Here is a 17,025-nt window from a genome sequence, read left to right on the forward strand (position 1 = left end):
GGCAGCCCCTCTCTTCCCCACTGCTGCCGTTTCCAATATGAGTGTCATTCTGGCTAGGCCCAGGAGCATTCCCTTCTAGACACCCACCAGCACAGCCTTCCCCTGATTAGCCAGTGTCTGATGTTCTGTAGACAGGGATCCCCAGGGTGAGCTATGAGAACCTTTTTATTTGTGTGGAGTTGCCCTGCGCTTGCCAGGCCATGGACCCAAGGGGTGACATCCACTGGGGAGGCATTTGAAGGGGTGCTTTCTCTAATTTTCATAAAGGTTTGGTGTTGATGGTAGTGTCCATACCATCCTCACTGCCTCTCCCCTCCATTACCTCCTCATAGTTGAAGATTCCCAGCTGAAGGCTGATCATTGTTTCTGCCGCATCAAAGAGAGTTTTGTAGGAACGGAGTTTCCAACCAAAGATTAAGTTTGACTGTTAAGGAAAGAGTCCTTATGAACAAGGAAAGAAACCATGCCACCCCCAAAGGGTGTTGTTTGACAGCAGAGTCAGCAGTCTGGATCAGCCACATCCTTGGCCTGGCAATACTGTCCATGTCACAGGGCCTTCAAATGGGTGTGTGTGCACACTTAGTTCTGTAGGGGATGCACATGCACCTGGGCTCACACACCAACACTCGGAGGCCACTGCTGTGGTCTCCCAGATGGTCACTCTAAGGCTCAGTAATGGGGCTGCGCTTTCTGCAGCCCCAGCCTCTTTGCTCTGGGGGATTTGGGTTGGATGCACAACAGGCTTCTTCCTGGGCAGAACCAGCCTCCCCACCATAGTTTCCTCTCACCACAGTTACCCCCTCCTCAAAGATTCCCCCATAGCTCTTGCATCAGAGGGAAGCCCAGCAGTTCCTCGGCCCTGAGTTGGTGACTCCTGGTCCCACAGGACACTGCGGTGTCCTTGCAGCCCACACACTGCAGATGGAGGACTGAAAAAATCCACATGAATTAAAGGATGGGATGGAGTACTTTTAACAAAGCCAGATTCCAGCTTCTTAGCCAATACCCTCCATCACTTGTTCAGCACACTTCATCCCATTTCTGAGGGTGAGAGAGGAAGATGAGGTGGGGTCAGTGGAGTGAGAGCCAGGACTGGGGTGAAAAGGGCAGGGAAAAGGTTAGAGGTGGAGTGAAGACGAGGATATGATAGACTGCTGTATGGTATGGACATCAGGGGTATGACAGAGGTGAGAGACTGGATGGGGCAGGGTGAGCACTGGGAAGGGGGCTGGTGTGGGCTGGGACTGGATGAAGGGTCATAGAGAGGTGGGAGCCTGGGTTACAGTGGGAATCATAGACTTGGAGAGGATGGGGCTGAAGCTTATTTAGATGGAAATCAGCATGTGGCAGAGGGTCTTTGTTTCTCATTTTACTCGATAGTAAACAAAATAATTGATAGTTCAAAAAAAATTTTTTTCAGTCACGTAAGAGCATGATTGTCAAAAAGCTCTCAGTGTTAAGGGGCTAAATGAAGTGGTTTCAGCCCTTCTAAGTTCATGCCTCATGTGTAGGGCATCAGGAACCAACATGGCCTGCAGTCGTGTCCATCCTGTCTCCCCCATCTCTGCCCCATCTCAGGGTCAGGGACTGCCCACTTCACCTCTGCATCCCCTGGCCTGAGGAAGGGCTCTGTGCATGTCAGAGTAACTGGAATGTCCGGAGGACTGGCCCTTAAGGCAGAGTAGGCACAGAAAGGAGTCCTTCGTGGCAGATAGTTGGTCCCTTCAGTCTTAGAGAGTACATTTCCTCACTCTTACCCAATCGAGGTGTCCAGCCTCTGCCATTTGGGGTGACCAGTTCATGAGCTCCCAGCTGAAAGGCTCCAGACTCAGAAAGAAGATCCACCATCTCCCTCAGGTTCCCAGGGTTTTCCTAACCCCCCAACTCTCCACCACTCAGCAGCCTTTACTTCTGAGGAGACCAGCCCAGAAAGTTTTCCCAAAGGAGCTACTCACTGCAATGGAGTAAGCCAGGAGCATGATAAGGATGACAACGATAAAGCCTGAAATGTCCCCCCAGGCACGACGCAGAGCTGACGTGATCATGTTCATTTTGGGGTTCAGCCTGAACAGATGCCAAAGCTTCACTGTGGATAGGAGTACCAGGAAGGCGAGGATGTAGCCAAGGGCAGCGTCGGCTGCTGCAGTCTCGCTGAAGCTGATCCCTCTGTGGGACCAAATGGAGAGACTGGTCTCAGAGACAGTGAGAGCCTCAGCCAGCGCTCATCTGTCAAGATTAGCCTGATCATGGTCTGGGGACAGAGCCATCCTAACTCCCCAGCCAGGTGATGATGAGGTGGTGGTCACGGTGAGGGTGAGCGTCCTGGTTACAAAAGGGACGGTGCTGGTGGTGGTCACGGGGCTACTACCTGACAATCTTGGTTAATGGCCACAGAGCTGAGGAAGACTGACAAAGGAGGAATCCTCCCAGAGTTGAGAGGACAGAGGTAAGGGAGTTCCATGAGCCTCCCCTCCTGGTTTGGGGGTCACTGGATGCCATGTCCTCCTGCACACCTGTCTGAGTGTACATCTACAGCATCCTTACATTTAAAGGAACGATGGAAGTACTGCCCAGTTGCTGTGCTGAGGAACCTCAATTGCATTGTTCCATTTGCCCTTCAGGACCACAGGGTGAGGTATCACATCTCCATTTTACAGATAAGGACAGACAGTTGGTACAAGGTCACATAGCTAGAGATATAGTGGTAAGACTAGTGGTGGAAGAATGAGAGTTGGGATCCAGCTGTGTCTCATTCCACAGTCCAGGCCCCTCCTGCTGTCCCACCCTGCCTTTCATGCCCCTTTTGTGCCTGCCTGTGTATGTCACTTCAGTCTTAATGTTGGTACATTATCGAGTGTGACTTATACCTCTATCTATTGACATGGATTGCGAACAGGTTATAGAAAAAAATTATATGATCTGAAGTTTATAAAAGCATTTAATATACATAATGCCTGAGAAAAACCATCCTTCTGTTTAACCTCCTGCCTTCCATTTTCTCCCCTTTGAGGCGTTTGTGAATGAAGCTTGTTAATGAAGGACACAGTCTAGGATAGAGTGCAGAGTTCAGATTCTAAGCTCTGCATTCCCTTGCTGTGTGACCTTGCAGAGACAACCTCGCTGAGCCTCAATTACTTCATCTGCAAAAAAGGGATAACATCATCTCTTAGAAGTTCTGGGAAGATTAAAGTAGATGAGATAATGCTTTTAAAGTGGTGTTTTTATGAATGTGTAAGGTATCCAACAATGACTCAATAAATGTTAGCCATATCTATACAATCAATGGATGTTTCAGAGTAAGTACCAAGATCCTGGAGACATAAACTAGGTTTGAATTATTTCTCTGCCACTTTTTCGTATTGTGGCGTTGGGGAAGTCCTGTTACCTCTCTAATTTCCTTATTTGTGAACTGGAGTGATGACAACATTTACCTCCATGGCTTCTCCTGAGGGGCCAATGTTAGTACCTCCTGCACAGCACAGAGTGGACTCTTGGTAAATGGTAGCAGACGTGGGTTGACTGGGCACTAATACTTGCAAAGACCCTGCCCCCAAAGCTGGGAGGGACCTTACAGAATGTCACATAGTCCTATGCTTTGGTAAGATTTGCAAAGGATTCTATTTTTGTTTTTGAGTCCTCTCCGGTTGTGTATGCTTCAGACCCCAAGTCTAAGTGCTACAGCTAGAGTTATTTTTTAAAGAGTAACCCTGGATCCTCTGAGGGCCAGCAGGATTTCTGAAGCCTCCCTCTGGGCCACTCAGAGCTGGAGGCAGCAGCGTCAGTGTTAGTGGTGGGAGCTGGGGCCTGAGGCAGAGCCACTTACTCTTCCCCGTGTTTTCGGTAGCGCTGGAGGTCACGCTCAACCAGGACAGTCCTCTTCACAAACACCGCCAGGGCACTCCAGCTGGCCAGGATGATGGCCAGCTCCAGAACGTTCCACTTGCTGTGGAAGTAGCACCACTTTTGCTTCCTCAGGAGCTCGCCCTGGGAAAGGAGCCAGAGGTTCTAACAAAGACTGTGGATCCCTAGGGGTTTCTCAGATCCCTGCCCTCATATGCATAGAGCACAGGGGCCTCTCCCCAATCCTGTGCATGGACCTCACCTGTCCCCATCATCAGTCGAGGCTGCAGGATTTGTGGGTGTTTAAGAGAAAGTAGGATCTAATAAAAAAGCACTTAATTCTCTCAGATGCAAAGAAAAGGAGGGGGGAGAAGGGAGGAAGAAAATTCTCCCCTCAAAAAAGCATTTACTTTAGAAAACTTATAATTGTGAATTCTTTCTCTGCCTCTTTGAGATGGAAGAACTTTCCTGGTGGCTCAGACAGTAAAGAATCTGCCTGCAATGCAGGAGATTCGGGTTTGATCCCTGGGTTGGAAAGATCCCCTGGAGAAGGAAATGGCAACCCACTCCAGTACTCTTGCCTGGAAAATCCCATGGAGGAAGGAGCCTGATGGGCTGCATCCACGGGGTTGTAGAGAGTCAGACATGAGTGACTAACACACACATAAAAGCCAATACATAAGAACGGACTTGACCCTTAATTTGAGGTGTATGTACATCTTTTTAAAGCTAAACAATCCTCTTAAGGGAAGTGAAGTCATTCAGTCTTGTCTGACTCTTTGCAACTACATGGACTGTAGCCCACCAGGCTCCTCCGATCCATGGGATTTTCCAGGCAAGAGTACTGGAGTGGGTTGCCATTTCCTTCTCCAGGGGATCTTTCCAACCCAGGGATCATACCCGAATCTCCTGCATTTCAGGCAAACACTTTACTGTCTGAGCCACCAGGGAAACAAAAACAATCGTCTTACCCAATGTTAAAAGTCAGAAAATTTTTTCTCAAGGGCCAGGGAGTCATCTCTTTGAAATATAGTCATCAAGGAAGATAGAGCCCTTATCTCCCAGTTTCTCTGGGAAGGTAGGAGCCAAGCCACTTGGTTACAAGTTGGAAAATTACCTCCTGTTGTAAACATAGAAGAAGTCTGTTTTTTTCATTTGGTAAAGGCAGTTAGCAAACTCAGGTGGCTACCACAATTAACAGGTGAACTTAGCTTGAACTAGTGGTATAAACAATCCTATAGTGGTATAAATGGTATTCCAAGTCCTCTTAAGGATTAATCAACATTAATTTTAAGAGTGGGTGTGTATCTGCCTGAAGATATGCAAGAGTGAGATTTCTTTGTCTTTACAACCTCTTTATCAGATTGTCTGGGATGAGCTTCACATTCAGTTTAATGCTTTGTTGCTTAGTTGCTAAGTCATGTCCGACTCTTTGAGACCCCATGGACTGTAGCACGCCAGGCTCCTCTGTCCATGGGGATTCTCCCAGGCAGGAATACTGGAGTGGGTTGTCGTTTCCTTCTCTGGGGGATCTTCCCAACCCAGGGATTGAACACATGGCTCCTACATGGGCAGGCAGATTCTCTACCACTGAGCCACTAGGGGGTTCAATGCCTAATCAATTAAAAAAAAAAAAAAAGTTGTTTTCTTAGGGGGAATGGGAGTTATTGTTAAATGGGAACAGTGTGTGGTCTTGCCCTCCCTCTCAGCCCTCTCCCATACATGCAAGATAATCTTGTGTCGTCTGTTCCACTTCCCTCCTCTTTCCCACTCCTCTGGAAGAAGGACATGTGTTTGGCTGGTAAGAGGCTAAATTCACCTCTTTTATAAAGAGATGGAGGGATTTTTAACTGTTTAAGCAGCATGATGAGAAGGATTTAAGAATTTTAGAGGCTTTCTGAAACAGCTGCAGGCGGAGTGTGAGGGCTTTGGAGAGGAGAGGTGGGTGGTGGATGGGCCTCCTTTGATGTTGTTAGAGAAATGCAGGGACAAACTGCTATTAGGTAACTGTTGGCTGGTGGTTTTGAATTGGCAGTGCTTAGAGACTATGTGGAATCCAGGTTTTTGGATCAGTGTGCAACATGGTGGTAAATGTGACAAAGGGGATTTTTCCTAATTCCTAGAGACCACCCAGGAAGGACCATCCTAAAAGTCTCAGTTCCTGAGAGGTGCCTGAGCTGGGTCAGCCCTCGGGGCCAGCAGGGGATGTGGAAGATTGCCATGGCACACAGCTAAGCAGAACACCTTCCTCTCCCTTCTTTAGGCCCCTTGTGAGGAAGAGGGGAGTAGGGAGAGAGAACAGGCAGGCACACACCCACTCCGTCCTCACTCATGGAGCCGCAAGCCCGCCCCTCACCTGCACAGCCATGTAGTAGAGGAGGAACAGGAAGTAGGCGATCTCCGCGGCTACCACGAAGGGGTGCCAGCCGTCAGTAAAGGGGTACAGGCGCAGGCTCTGCAGGTGCGCATGTGCAAAGAAGGTTCCTGCAAAGCAGAGCGTGTTCTGCTCACCCACGGCCACATGCCCACTCAATACCGGAAGTCATCAGTGAGATGAAGTGAACTCGAGCCCTTCTGAGGGGTGGGCACGGGCAGAAAAGAAGGTAGAGGTCCTTCTAACCCACAGACCAAGGGACTGAAAGGGGAGGGCAAGAAACAGCTGCTGTATCTGATGGGACAGGGTGTGGGGGTGGGGGGTGCTACAGCAGAAGACAGGCCTCCGGCCTTTTCCTTCAGTGTCGGCCACTGCCCTCATCACCTCCAGCCACAGCACACCTGCTTGCCTAACATCTATTTACTCCCAGTTGGCTTGTTTAAGGCTGTGGTTAAGGCTGTTTCATCTAAAGAGAACACTGGAGATCAACTTAGCTGTTAACCAATATGCCTAAAATTCAACCTTCTTTAGAATTCTTTTTCATCCATTTATGTCTTTTCCTAAACCAATTTGACTAATAAGGCTACTGCCTGCAAAGATAAAGCCATTCCAAAAAATGGCAGACTGGAGAGACACAAATCACCTGAGGCCTTGCTGATATCAGTGGGCTACTGAATCAACTAGACCAGAAGCCGAAACCACGCTTCTCATTTGTAGAAATAAATTAATCAGGTTGTGTTGGGGACAAATTGTTGAAAAGGTTCTTAAACAGCCAAAGAGATGGCAAAAAGAAATAGGAAATTACAAGACGTGCGAATAAATCCCCAAAAAGGATTTGAAAGTAACTTTTGACAGTAGTGAATGATAATGAAAGTTGAAAGCCTTTTACTTTTCACTTTACACAGTCCTGAAATTTTAAAAGAACTACAAATATTACTTTTTAAAATATGTAAAGTACAGAATTCCCTGGCAGTCCAGTGGGGACCCAGGTTCAATGCCAGGTCAGGAGAGTAAGATCCCACATGTCACAAAGAGTGGCCAGGAAAAAAAAAAAAGAGTCATATTTTAAAAGTTTAATTTTTAAAAAAGAGGTGGTTGATTTTAGGAAAATTGATTATTAGCTGAAGAGGCCTTAAATCAGTGTTTTTAGTGGATTATGATTAGCATTAAAAAAGGGTGGAAAGCGGGGAATGGAGAGAAAGAATAGAACACAAAATAGTATTACATGTAGTTAAGGAAATTATTTTTGAAGCCCTTGTCTCAGTTATGTTTTAATATATTGGTATGTGTGTATTAGAATTTGATGTAAAATGAACTTTTACATATAGGTTGCATGTAACTTTTGCATTGTACATTGAGATACCACAAATAAAGTGTGATTTAGGTGAAGTTATCTGTTACCAGGTCACCCCCTCCCCAGCCCTTCACTGCTAGGCCCCCATCCCCACACACAGGAGAGTGGAAAGCTCAAGAACATGAGCTGCCTTCAGACCCCAGCTGTCTCCCAGACTTGAGAGACAGGCCAGAGAGAAATGCAGACAGCCAGAAAGAAGGGTGGAACAGTCCTGAAACTTTGCCTTTAGGGGCAAAGGCAGAACCAAGACCCTTTGGCAGTATTGCCCAAACAACCTTTTGCCCTGGAGCTCTGGCCTGGGGGTGAGGAGCCCTAGCCCAGAGGGAGGGGTGTCTATCATCTGGAACATGCAGATAGGTTCACAGGCAAGCCTGCCCACCAAGGGCGCTGGTCTCCAGGGTCAGAGTGACAATGCAGAACAGGTTGACGTTAGCGTTGTAGACCGTGAACTCCACAAACACGGCTCTGGTCAAGCTGTCCAGCCAGGTGTTGTCAAAGAGATACTGGAGGGTTCTGTGGGAAGAGGAGCATTTAGAGGTGTCTCAATACACAGGGGCTCCCTGCCCTCTCAGCCCAGGGAGGAGCCCAACGCTTCCTGTCAAGATTCCTCCCTCTGTTTCTCCTCTGTGCCCCAGGCCCCAGGGCCTTCAGGCTGCTCCTGGGAGTGCAGAGTTTCTAAAAATCTGGTCCCCAGACTGCTAGCATCACATCATCTGGAAACTTGTTAGAAATGCAAATTCTCAAGCTCCACCCCGGATCTCCCCAGTCAGAATCTCTGGGGGTGGGGACCTGGGAATCTGTGCTTTGGTGAGCCATCCAAGGGATTATGATGTGGTTTTTTGGTTGGTTTTAACCATTATCCATCTCTATCTTTTTAAAGTGTACCTGATGTACAATGTTAGTTCAGATGTACAGCATAGTGATTCAGTGTTTTTATAGATTTTAATAACTTCCATTAAAAGTTATTACAAAGTAAGGCCTATAATTCTCTGTGCTGGACAATATATCCTTGTTGCTTGTCTATTTCATTTTCATTTTTATTATTTTTTTGGCATGTGGAGTAGCATGAGAGATCTCAGTTCCCTGACCAGAAAGATCAAATCCATGCTCCCTGCAGTGGAAGCATGGAGTCTTAACCACTGGACCACCAGGGAAGTCCCAATCTTGTACATAGTACTTAGTATCCGATGCATTTTAAAGTTGGAGGACATGGTGTTAGAGGAGCCACATAGAACATTAGGGGCTTAGGCAGGCAGCAGCTATAGCTGCCACAGTCCCTCTAGGGCTGGCAGTTCACAAAACCAGTTCCCAGAGATCTGCTCACAGGTGTTGTGGGAACAGCATGTGCCAGAGGGACCTGGGTTCAAAACTTGCCTGCCTCGTGGGCAAGCTGATAACATCTCAAGGTCTCAGCTTCCTCATCTGCAGTGGTGTTAACACCAGTGCCTCGGGATCATTATGAAGAGAAAATAGAAATATGTGTGTGTGTGCATGAAGTATTAATAATAATAGCTGTTATTAGAGCAGTAATGATGGGCCTGTTTTAAAATATGCCCCATCCCTGGTGAGTTTGGGGCTTCCCTGGTAGCTCAACTGGTAAAGAATCTGCCTGCAATGTGGGAGACCCCAATTTGATTCCTGGGTCGGGAAAATCCCCTGGAGAAGGGAAGAGCTACCCACTCCAGTATTCTGGCCTCGAGAATTCCATGGGGTTGCAAAGAGTCAGACGTGACTGAGCGACTTTCACTTTTCTGGTGGGTTTGTACCCTGCTGAATGTGTCAGTTCTGAGTAGCAGGAAAACACCTCTTATGTGGAAATAGACTATTTCTGGCCTGTCCTTAATCCCAGGGGACCCCGCCAGGTGTTTCCTTTTGGAGTTTGTTACCTCTGTTCCTTGATGTTGTAATAATGCAGCGGAGGAGCCAGAGGTTCACACAGGTTTACTCACTCACCTGGATCCACACCGCTAACAGTGCCAGGTTTCATACCTCCGACACTAGAGCGTGCTGGGAGAGGCAGTATGCGTGAGCCCTGCCTGTCCCCACACATTCATGCCGAGTGTTCAGAAACTCAAGGCTCTGGCTGGGCTTTACCCAGGCTTCATCTCAGCACTGAGTTTGCAGTGAGCAGCTTCAAGGAATGGGGTGAGGTCCTCCTTCAGACAAAGAGCAGGCTTGCTTCTGCCACTGTAGAAACAGTGGATAAAGTGCTCTATGCACAGTGTTTCTCCTTGGTGCTGTCACTCCCTGCAGGGCAAGCATCTATCATGGCTCCTCCTGGGGACTGACTCCCATCGCCATGAAGCTCTGCTACTGTTTTTTGCTGTGAGGAGTGAAATCCTTTGTCTCTGACCTAGGAGTCTTGTGTCTTCTGCCAGCATCCATGAAACGAACTAGCATGTTAGCTTATGAGTAGGTAAAACCTCAGAACTTGCAAATTCGTGGTTAAGGTTTAAGAGCCCTAACCACTTCCTACTTGCCTGGTGGTGGGTGCTTTGTGTGGTCCTGAGTTCCCCATCCCTCTACTGTTTCTAACTGAGGCCACCAGGCTTCGTGCCCTAAGCTGAGAATCCTGGAGGCAGGATTTCTCTTCCAACTTGGAGACTGCATAGTTCCCAGCGGCCTGAAAATACAACCTGAGTGCCTCTGAATCCCCCAGGCCCTCCCCACAATGATAAAATGAGCTTGGCTCAGCCCTGTTTTGAAGGCTGCACCCACCAATCAGACCTGGAATCAAGCAAATGTCTTTCCTCTGCTACACATGAATCAAGTGAGCCTTACCTTGATGCACTTTGGCGATCAGTCCCCAAGGAGACCACATAACCTCCTCCCCGGTACACGGTGAGTTTGCCCCAGAGGGGATACCCTCGGCGCTGGCTCTGGCTCTGGTACCGCCAAGCCTGGGAGAAGTCATTGCTGTTGTTGAGGACGGAGGCATTCCAGCCTTCCCCATAGTCTGACAGGTCTTCCACATCCAGGGAATATGGTGCATGGCACCTGTCAAGGAAAGCCTGCAGCTGCGGGGCAAGAAGGCAGGAGCTCTCCTGGACCCTCACTTGGCGAATCTGGGCACTGCCAACCAGCTTGGCATTCCCATCAGTGACAAAGCCTGGGGATGAGAAACACGTGGGTAAATGTAGCCATCAACACTGTCTTAACACATTCCAAGCTTTTTGGCCTGGATGCTAACACGACCTCCAGTGTACCCACGTAGAATCAGCCAAGAGAAGTTCATGGCCAACCACATTCAACCATTCATCACCGTCTCCCCACCTTGGACCTGGTCTACTTTTTGCATAACTTCTCTTGAGGAATGACACACCCTACCCAGGTGTCATCTTGGAGACCATTTTTGTCCTTTCCCCCAGTGCTCATCCTGTGAGTCAACAGGGCCCATCAGCAGTGCATCTTCGATGTCCCCACCTCCGTTTCTCCATCACCTCTGCCTCTTGTCCTTACATCAGTCCCATCATTTCTCCCCAGCTTCCTAACCTACCTACCCTCTACTCCAGCTTCCATGTGCTGTTTATACCACAGAACTGACTATGTTACTGCCTCACAAAGAAGCTGTCAATGGCTCTTCACTTCCTTAAACATAAACTGAACTTCCAGAGCCTTCATGATGTGGCCCCTGTTCCTCTCTTCTGCTTTGCTTCTCACAGGTCCTCTACTCCTACCCCACAAGGCAGCCACACTCAGCACTCTAGTTCCAGGAAGTGTAGCGCGTCAGTGTTTCAGGCTTGCCTTCACTCATGTGGTCCTTTCTGCCTGCCACATCATTTCCCTCTGGCCAACTCTGGCTCAGTTATCTAAGAAGGAGGTTCTCTACTCTGCATTCAGGGAGGGTTAGGGGCCCTCAGAGGGTCTCTCCTTCAAAGCGTATGGTTCTGTGGTTATTGGTTCTCTGTAAGGCTGAGGCAGTGACCCACTGCTGTTCCAAGAAAGGAGTGTGAAAGGTGCTAATACACATCCTGGGCTGGGCACAATACCTGGGTAATGACTGTACAGGTTGCTTACGAGGGTGGTGTTGGCCCATGTGAAGAACTGTTGGAAGCTCAGCACGGTTGAAAAGCCTTGGGTGAAGCTGTGCTCGAGGTGTCTGTTGAAGTGATAGGCGCTGGGGTCCCTCTGCCCATAGGCAACCAGCAGCAGCATCCACAGAAAGCCCAGGTACGCTGGGAAGGGAGGTACAGCCCCTCGTCAGGCAGAAGCCCCAACTCCTACCAAGTGCAGGGCAAGATGTGGAAAGGCACATGGCTCAGAACAGTTGAGGTCTGTAGACCTGCCACTTGCCCCTCTGGTGACAAAGGAGCCAGTCCTTATAAGGACAGCAGAAAGGAGCAAAGTCCACAGGCCATGAGCCTCTGTCTGGGTTCAAATTCCAGCTCTGACATTTCCTACCCATGTGCCCTTCGCAAGTGACTTAACCCTTCTGTGCCTCCTTTTCCTTGTCTGTGAAGCGGAGATGAAAATTCTGTCACACAGTTGTGATGGAGTCAACAAGTTAATGTTCATAAAGCACTTACAATAGTGCCTGCATGGACTTTGTGCTGTCTGAATGTTTCTTAAAGAGAATTTTTTAAAAATGGGGCTCCGGGGACTCCCCTGGTGGTCCAGGGCTTCCACTTCGGGGGGCATGGGTTAAATCCCTGGTTGGGGAGCTAAGACTCCACATGCTGTGTGGCACGGCCAAAAAAAGGCGGGTGCTCTGCCAAGTTGCAATGCTGAGGATAGAGTGATAAAGATGACAGATGTGTTCCCTGCCCTCATGCAGCTCACCAGTAAACAGATGAGTGTGACCTAAGGGCCATTAGGTACAAAGATTTAGTTTAGAAAGCCCGAAGTTAGAATCTCATGGGGGATGCATAACCTTACTGAACTAGAATCTCTGGGTCCAGGGCTTGGGAGTATGCATTCTGGCACCCCTCCCCTCACCTCAAGATGACTTATTGGGGTTCTGCCCACACCCCTCCTGTTCTTCATTCTGTGTATGCAATTCCTACTCAAGCTCCCCAACTCTGTGCTTTAGCCATATGTGCTTGGCCAGTGGAAGCACAGACACAAGTATGGCCTCCTTGTCATGGCAACTATGGGAGAGTGTGTTTCATGAAACAAAGGAATGAACCAAGAAGGACGAAAATATGAGATACAGGCCGCAGTTTCAACACAGTAGAATAATAAAGAGAATTCTCAGGCCCCAGTGAAGAGGGACCTCAGAATGACAGTAGCCAGTCCTTACAAGAGCTTGTCAGAGGACTCCCGGAGAGATTCCCCCAGAAGATGAAGAGACAAAATGTCTCATGTGAATGCACATCTCAAGAGACATCTAGAACACTAATCGGGGGTTGACCAATGCCTGGAAAACCAAATGAATGAACAGAACAAAAAGAGTAGAAAAAGAAAAGAGATTGCACCACATCTGTTCAAGTCTGTGTTAAGAACCAGCAAGTGGGAAGGTCACTCATAGGTAATCTTGGCTGCCTACCCAAGATTTCTCTGATTAAGGCAAATGCTTTCTGCTCCTTGAGGTGCATGGTTTTCATCTTCTCAATGTCAGAGGCCAGAGGCGGCTGGTAGGTATCCCTTCTGCTGTTTCTTCGTGCTCGGAACAAGGCAGAGGGGTCTGTGAAAGTGAAGGGCATAAAAGCAGTCCCCGAAATGGGCAGTGGAACCAGGTCATACATTTGCAACCAAGAGACTCCCCTCACCAGGTACCACGGGACCCATCATTCCCCCTCCATTCCTCTGCCTGGGCTATCCTGTGCCCAGGGTCCCGTCCCTTTTCCTCCAGGAACAGATGCCTCCCATTACTGTGGTCTCACTGATCACTGAATGCAGTCTTCCTGTGTTCCTGAACTCTAAGGTGGATCTCAGTGCTTCCCAAACTTGGAAAGATGAGGGTATCTAATATCTCGAAGTCCTGTTATGTCTAATTCCAAGTATCTTCTTTCTCAGACCACTTTATGAGCTATAATTTTCACGAACGCACCCTATAGAAACCTACAATCCAGTGATTTTAGTAAATTTATAGAGTTGTGCCACCATCACCACAACTCAGTTTTAGAGTGTTTCTGTCACCCCTAGAGGTTCCCTCATATCCCTGAAGTGAGTGTCTACTCCCACTCTATCTCCACCCTCAGCCTCATTAATTTGCTTTCTGTATCCATAGATTTTCTTTCTGGACTTTTCATATAAATAGAGTCATATGTACATAGTTTTTTGTATCTGGCATCTTTTACTTAGTGTAATATTTGATGCTCATCCTTGTTGTGTATATTAGTAGTTTCTTTTTATGTTTGAGTAGTATTCTGTTGAATGGACATACTACCTTTTGTTTAATTCACCTATTGATGGATATTTGGATTACTCCTGGTATGGGCTATTAAGAATAGTGTGTCTATGAATGTTTTGTATGGATATATATTTTCATTTCTCTTGGAGTGGCTAAGTATCTTTTGGCAATTGCGAATGAAACTGCTATGAAAGTTTGTATACAGATTCCTGTATGAAAATAAATCTTTATTTCTCTGGGATAAATGCCCAAGAGTGCAATTTCCAAGTCAAATGGTAAACCCATTTTTAGTTTTGAAAGGAACTACCAAACTGTTTTCCAGAGTGTCTGTACAATTTTACATTCCCACTGGGACTGTATCAGTCCTCCAGCTTCTCTGCATCCTTGTCTGCATTTGGTATTAACACCGTTTATAGGCAGTCTGAAATGGCTATATTGACCCAACTGACTTTTTAGATCCACGCCCCTCTGTCCATCCCCACTGCTAACGCATGCCACCCCCAATCTAGGACCATTTCACTAGTCTTCCTACTGGCCTCCCCGCTTCTACCTTTGACCCACTATCTCTGGTCTCCAAGAGCAGTCATAGTAATCTTCCTAAAATCACAAATCTCCTATTTAAGACACTCCAAAGCCCCAGCATGGCCCTTCTACCTTTGACCCACTATCTCTGGTCTCCAAGAGCAGTCATAGTAATCTTCCTAAAATCACAAATCTCCTATTTAAGACACTCCAAAGCCCCAGCATGGCCCTTCTACCTTTGACCCACTATCTCTGGTCTCCAAGAGCAGTCATAGTAATCTTCCTAAAATCACAAATCTCCTATTTAAGACACTCCAAAGCCCCAGCATGGCCCTTCTACCTTTGACCCACTATCTCTGGTCTCCAAGAGCAGTCATAGTAATCTTCCTAAAATCACAAATCTCCTATTTAAGACACTCCAAAGCCCCCGCATGGCCCCAGGGCACTGCATGGCCTGGTCCTCACCCACCTCTCTGCCTTCATCTTGAACCCCTCCTTCCACATGCACACAGCTCCCCATGCCCTAGCCACCCCGTCAGCAACTGCTGTAAAGCGACAAGCTATGGTTCCACCTCCGGGTCTTTGCACATACTCAGTGTTCAGTCCTTCCCTGTCCCATCCTTTGGGAGCCAGCTTAGGTACCCCTTCAGCAGAGAGGCCTGCACTGTCTTATTCTACCCTCCTCATTCTTTCTTAAAGTTATCTTGTACATTTATTTGTTAGTGTGTCTCCCAAATGGGCTGTTTATTCCAAGTGTGCTAAGTCACTTCAGTCGTGTCCAACTCTTTGTGACCCCATAGACTGTAGCCTACCAGGCTACTCTGTCCATGGGATTCTCTAGGAAAGAATACTGTAGTGGGTTGCCATGCTCTTCTCCAAGGGATCTTCCTGACCCAGGGATCAAACCTGCATCTCTTACATCTCCTGCCCTGGCAGGTGGGTTCTTTACCTCTAACACCACAAATGTCTTTTATTCTAAGAGCAGTAACCTGTTCCAACCAGTCAGTGCTGTGTTGCTAGGGCTGAGTGGAGAGCAAGGATTGATTTCAAACAGGCAAGAGGGAACTTTTGGGGGTAACACAGCTGTTCTGAATTGTGGTGATAGTTGCACAACTCTATAAATTTACTAAAATCAATGAATTATACACTTACAATGATTGGATTTTATGTAAATCATGTTCCCAAGGCAGTGTATTGCCTGGAACACAGCAAGTACTCCCTGGATAAATGCCAAAGGAATGACCGATGAATATTTAATTGATTGGGAGGCTGACGTCTCTTTGGAGAAAATTAATTTTTGACTTGGAAGATGGTTTTAATGGACTTTTTGGGTCTGCACAGCCAAAACCCTATTGGAGGACGGAAGGATCCAGGCCCATGAGGAAGTCACCATACTGCCTAGGGATGTAGGGGTATGGGCTTTTGTTTGTTCCTGTTTTTCCTTGAGAGTCAGAATCTCTGCATAGACTGTTAGAGTGTTGATTCTGTTCTGTTTGCCTGTTTGTTTTTTTGTAATTCTCTTATTGTAGGCACCCTCAGGAGTTTTGGCTGGAAAGTGAGAGATCAGGTTGGGCGGAAGAGGTCCTCTGACCAGAGGCAGCATGGCTGTGTTCCACTAAAATGCCTTACAAAAGCAGGTGCTGGGCTGGATTTGGGCCCCTGGCTGTTGTTTGCAGACCCTTATCTGAGAATCCTAATTACAACTCTCTTATCCCCCATTCTCACCCCTCACCCCCACAACTTGTATTTTAGTTCCCTAATGACCTGAATCCTGGAGAGGAAAGCTTGCTTGTTATTACACAGAGGGTGATGGCCCCTGCCGAACACGGACCCCACGGTGCCTCTTCATGCTTGGGTGTCAGAAAGGCTTGGATAGGGGAGGAATGAGGTTGCTCAGGAGACAGAGGAGGAGGCACTTGTTCCAGGATGGTCTGGGGGTGCCTCACCAGTAGGCCTGAAGTCTGATGGGGAGCAAAGGTCTGAGCCCAGGATCACCCAGTGGCTGGGCTCTATGGGGCTTTCTCAGCCTCGTCAGCCCCCTGCCTACACCCAGGCACCATTACCTGGGCTGGAGAGACATCCCGGGAGGGAGACCACAGGCTCCTCCTCATCCTCCACTCGCTTCAACACCAGAGCAAAGAAAGCTGCGAACCCCAGCACCTAGAAAACACCCACCATGAACCCCAAGCCTGTGTTGGAAACTCTGTCAATTCCTGGTCTGAGTTGGGTAGAATGGGAGATACATTGGTGTCCTGGGACAAGAGCCATGCTCTGGGGCAGCCAGGTGAGAACCAACCCATCCTCTGCAGAGAGGTCACCTGGTCATGAAGTGTGTGTGCGCCTGGTCACCAACCAGGCCAAGACAGGCAAATCCTTGAACTCACCCTGCTTCTGGCATTCCCTGAGCCCTCCCACCCGCTGCTCTCCTTTTGCTCAGCCTTTCTGTTCCCTCTCAGCCTAGTGACTTACACCTCCCTAGCATATACACCTACCTCCTCCCTCCGTCTGGCCCTCCCTTTCTGTATGAAGTAATTCCTCCCGTTACATTGTCTCTGCACCCACAGTATAGAAGCATAAGGCTCAAGACTCTGTTCTTAATATTCTCAGACTGGATTGGGTCAGGTGCCAGGAGCTGTTTGGGGT

At 48.0% G+C, this 17,025-nt stretch overlaps 1 protein-coding gene across 1 annotated transcript in view; it reads right to left on the bottom strand.

Annotated features, from left to right (window-relative positions):
- Nucleotides 1-17,025, bottom strand: part of PKD1L2 (polycystic kidney disease 1-like 2) — a 112,232-nt gene that overhangs the window by 1,796 nt on the left and 93,411 nt on the right. Inside the window, exons 33-41 of the mRNA XM_010850791.1 lie at nt 16,446-16,542; nt 13,054-13,191; nt 11,558-11,743; nt 10,350-10,677; nt 7,948-8,081; nt 6,197-6,324; nt 3,824-3,984; nt 1,956-2,166; nt 323-424 (exon numbers count right to left, since the gene is read on the bottom strand). Of these exons, the coding sequence (XP_010849093.1) occupies nt 323-424; nt 1,956-2,166; nt 3,824-3,984; nt 6,197-6,324; nt 7,948-8,081; nt 10,350-10,677; nt 11,558-11,743; nt 13,054-13,191; nt 16,446-16,542 (1,485 nt within the window). The remainder of the gene's footprint in view (nt 1-322; nt 425-1,955; nt 2,167-3,823; nt 3,985-6,196; nt 6,325-7,947; nt 8,082-10,349; nt 10,678-11,557; nt 11,744-13,053; nt 13,192-16,445; nt 16,543-17,025) is intronic.

This window comes from Bison bison, unplaced genomic scaffold (genome assembly GCF_000754665.1).
Source record: "Bison bison bison isolate TAMUID 2011002044 unplaced genomic scaffold, Bison_UMD1.0 scf7180017864295, whole genome shotgun sequence".
NCBI lineage: Eukaryota > Metazoa > Chordata > Mammalia > Artiodactyla > Bovidae > Bison > Bison bison.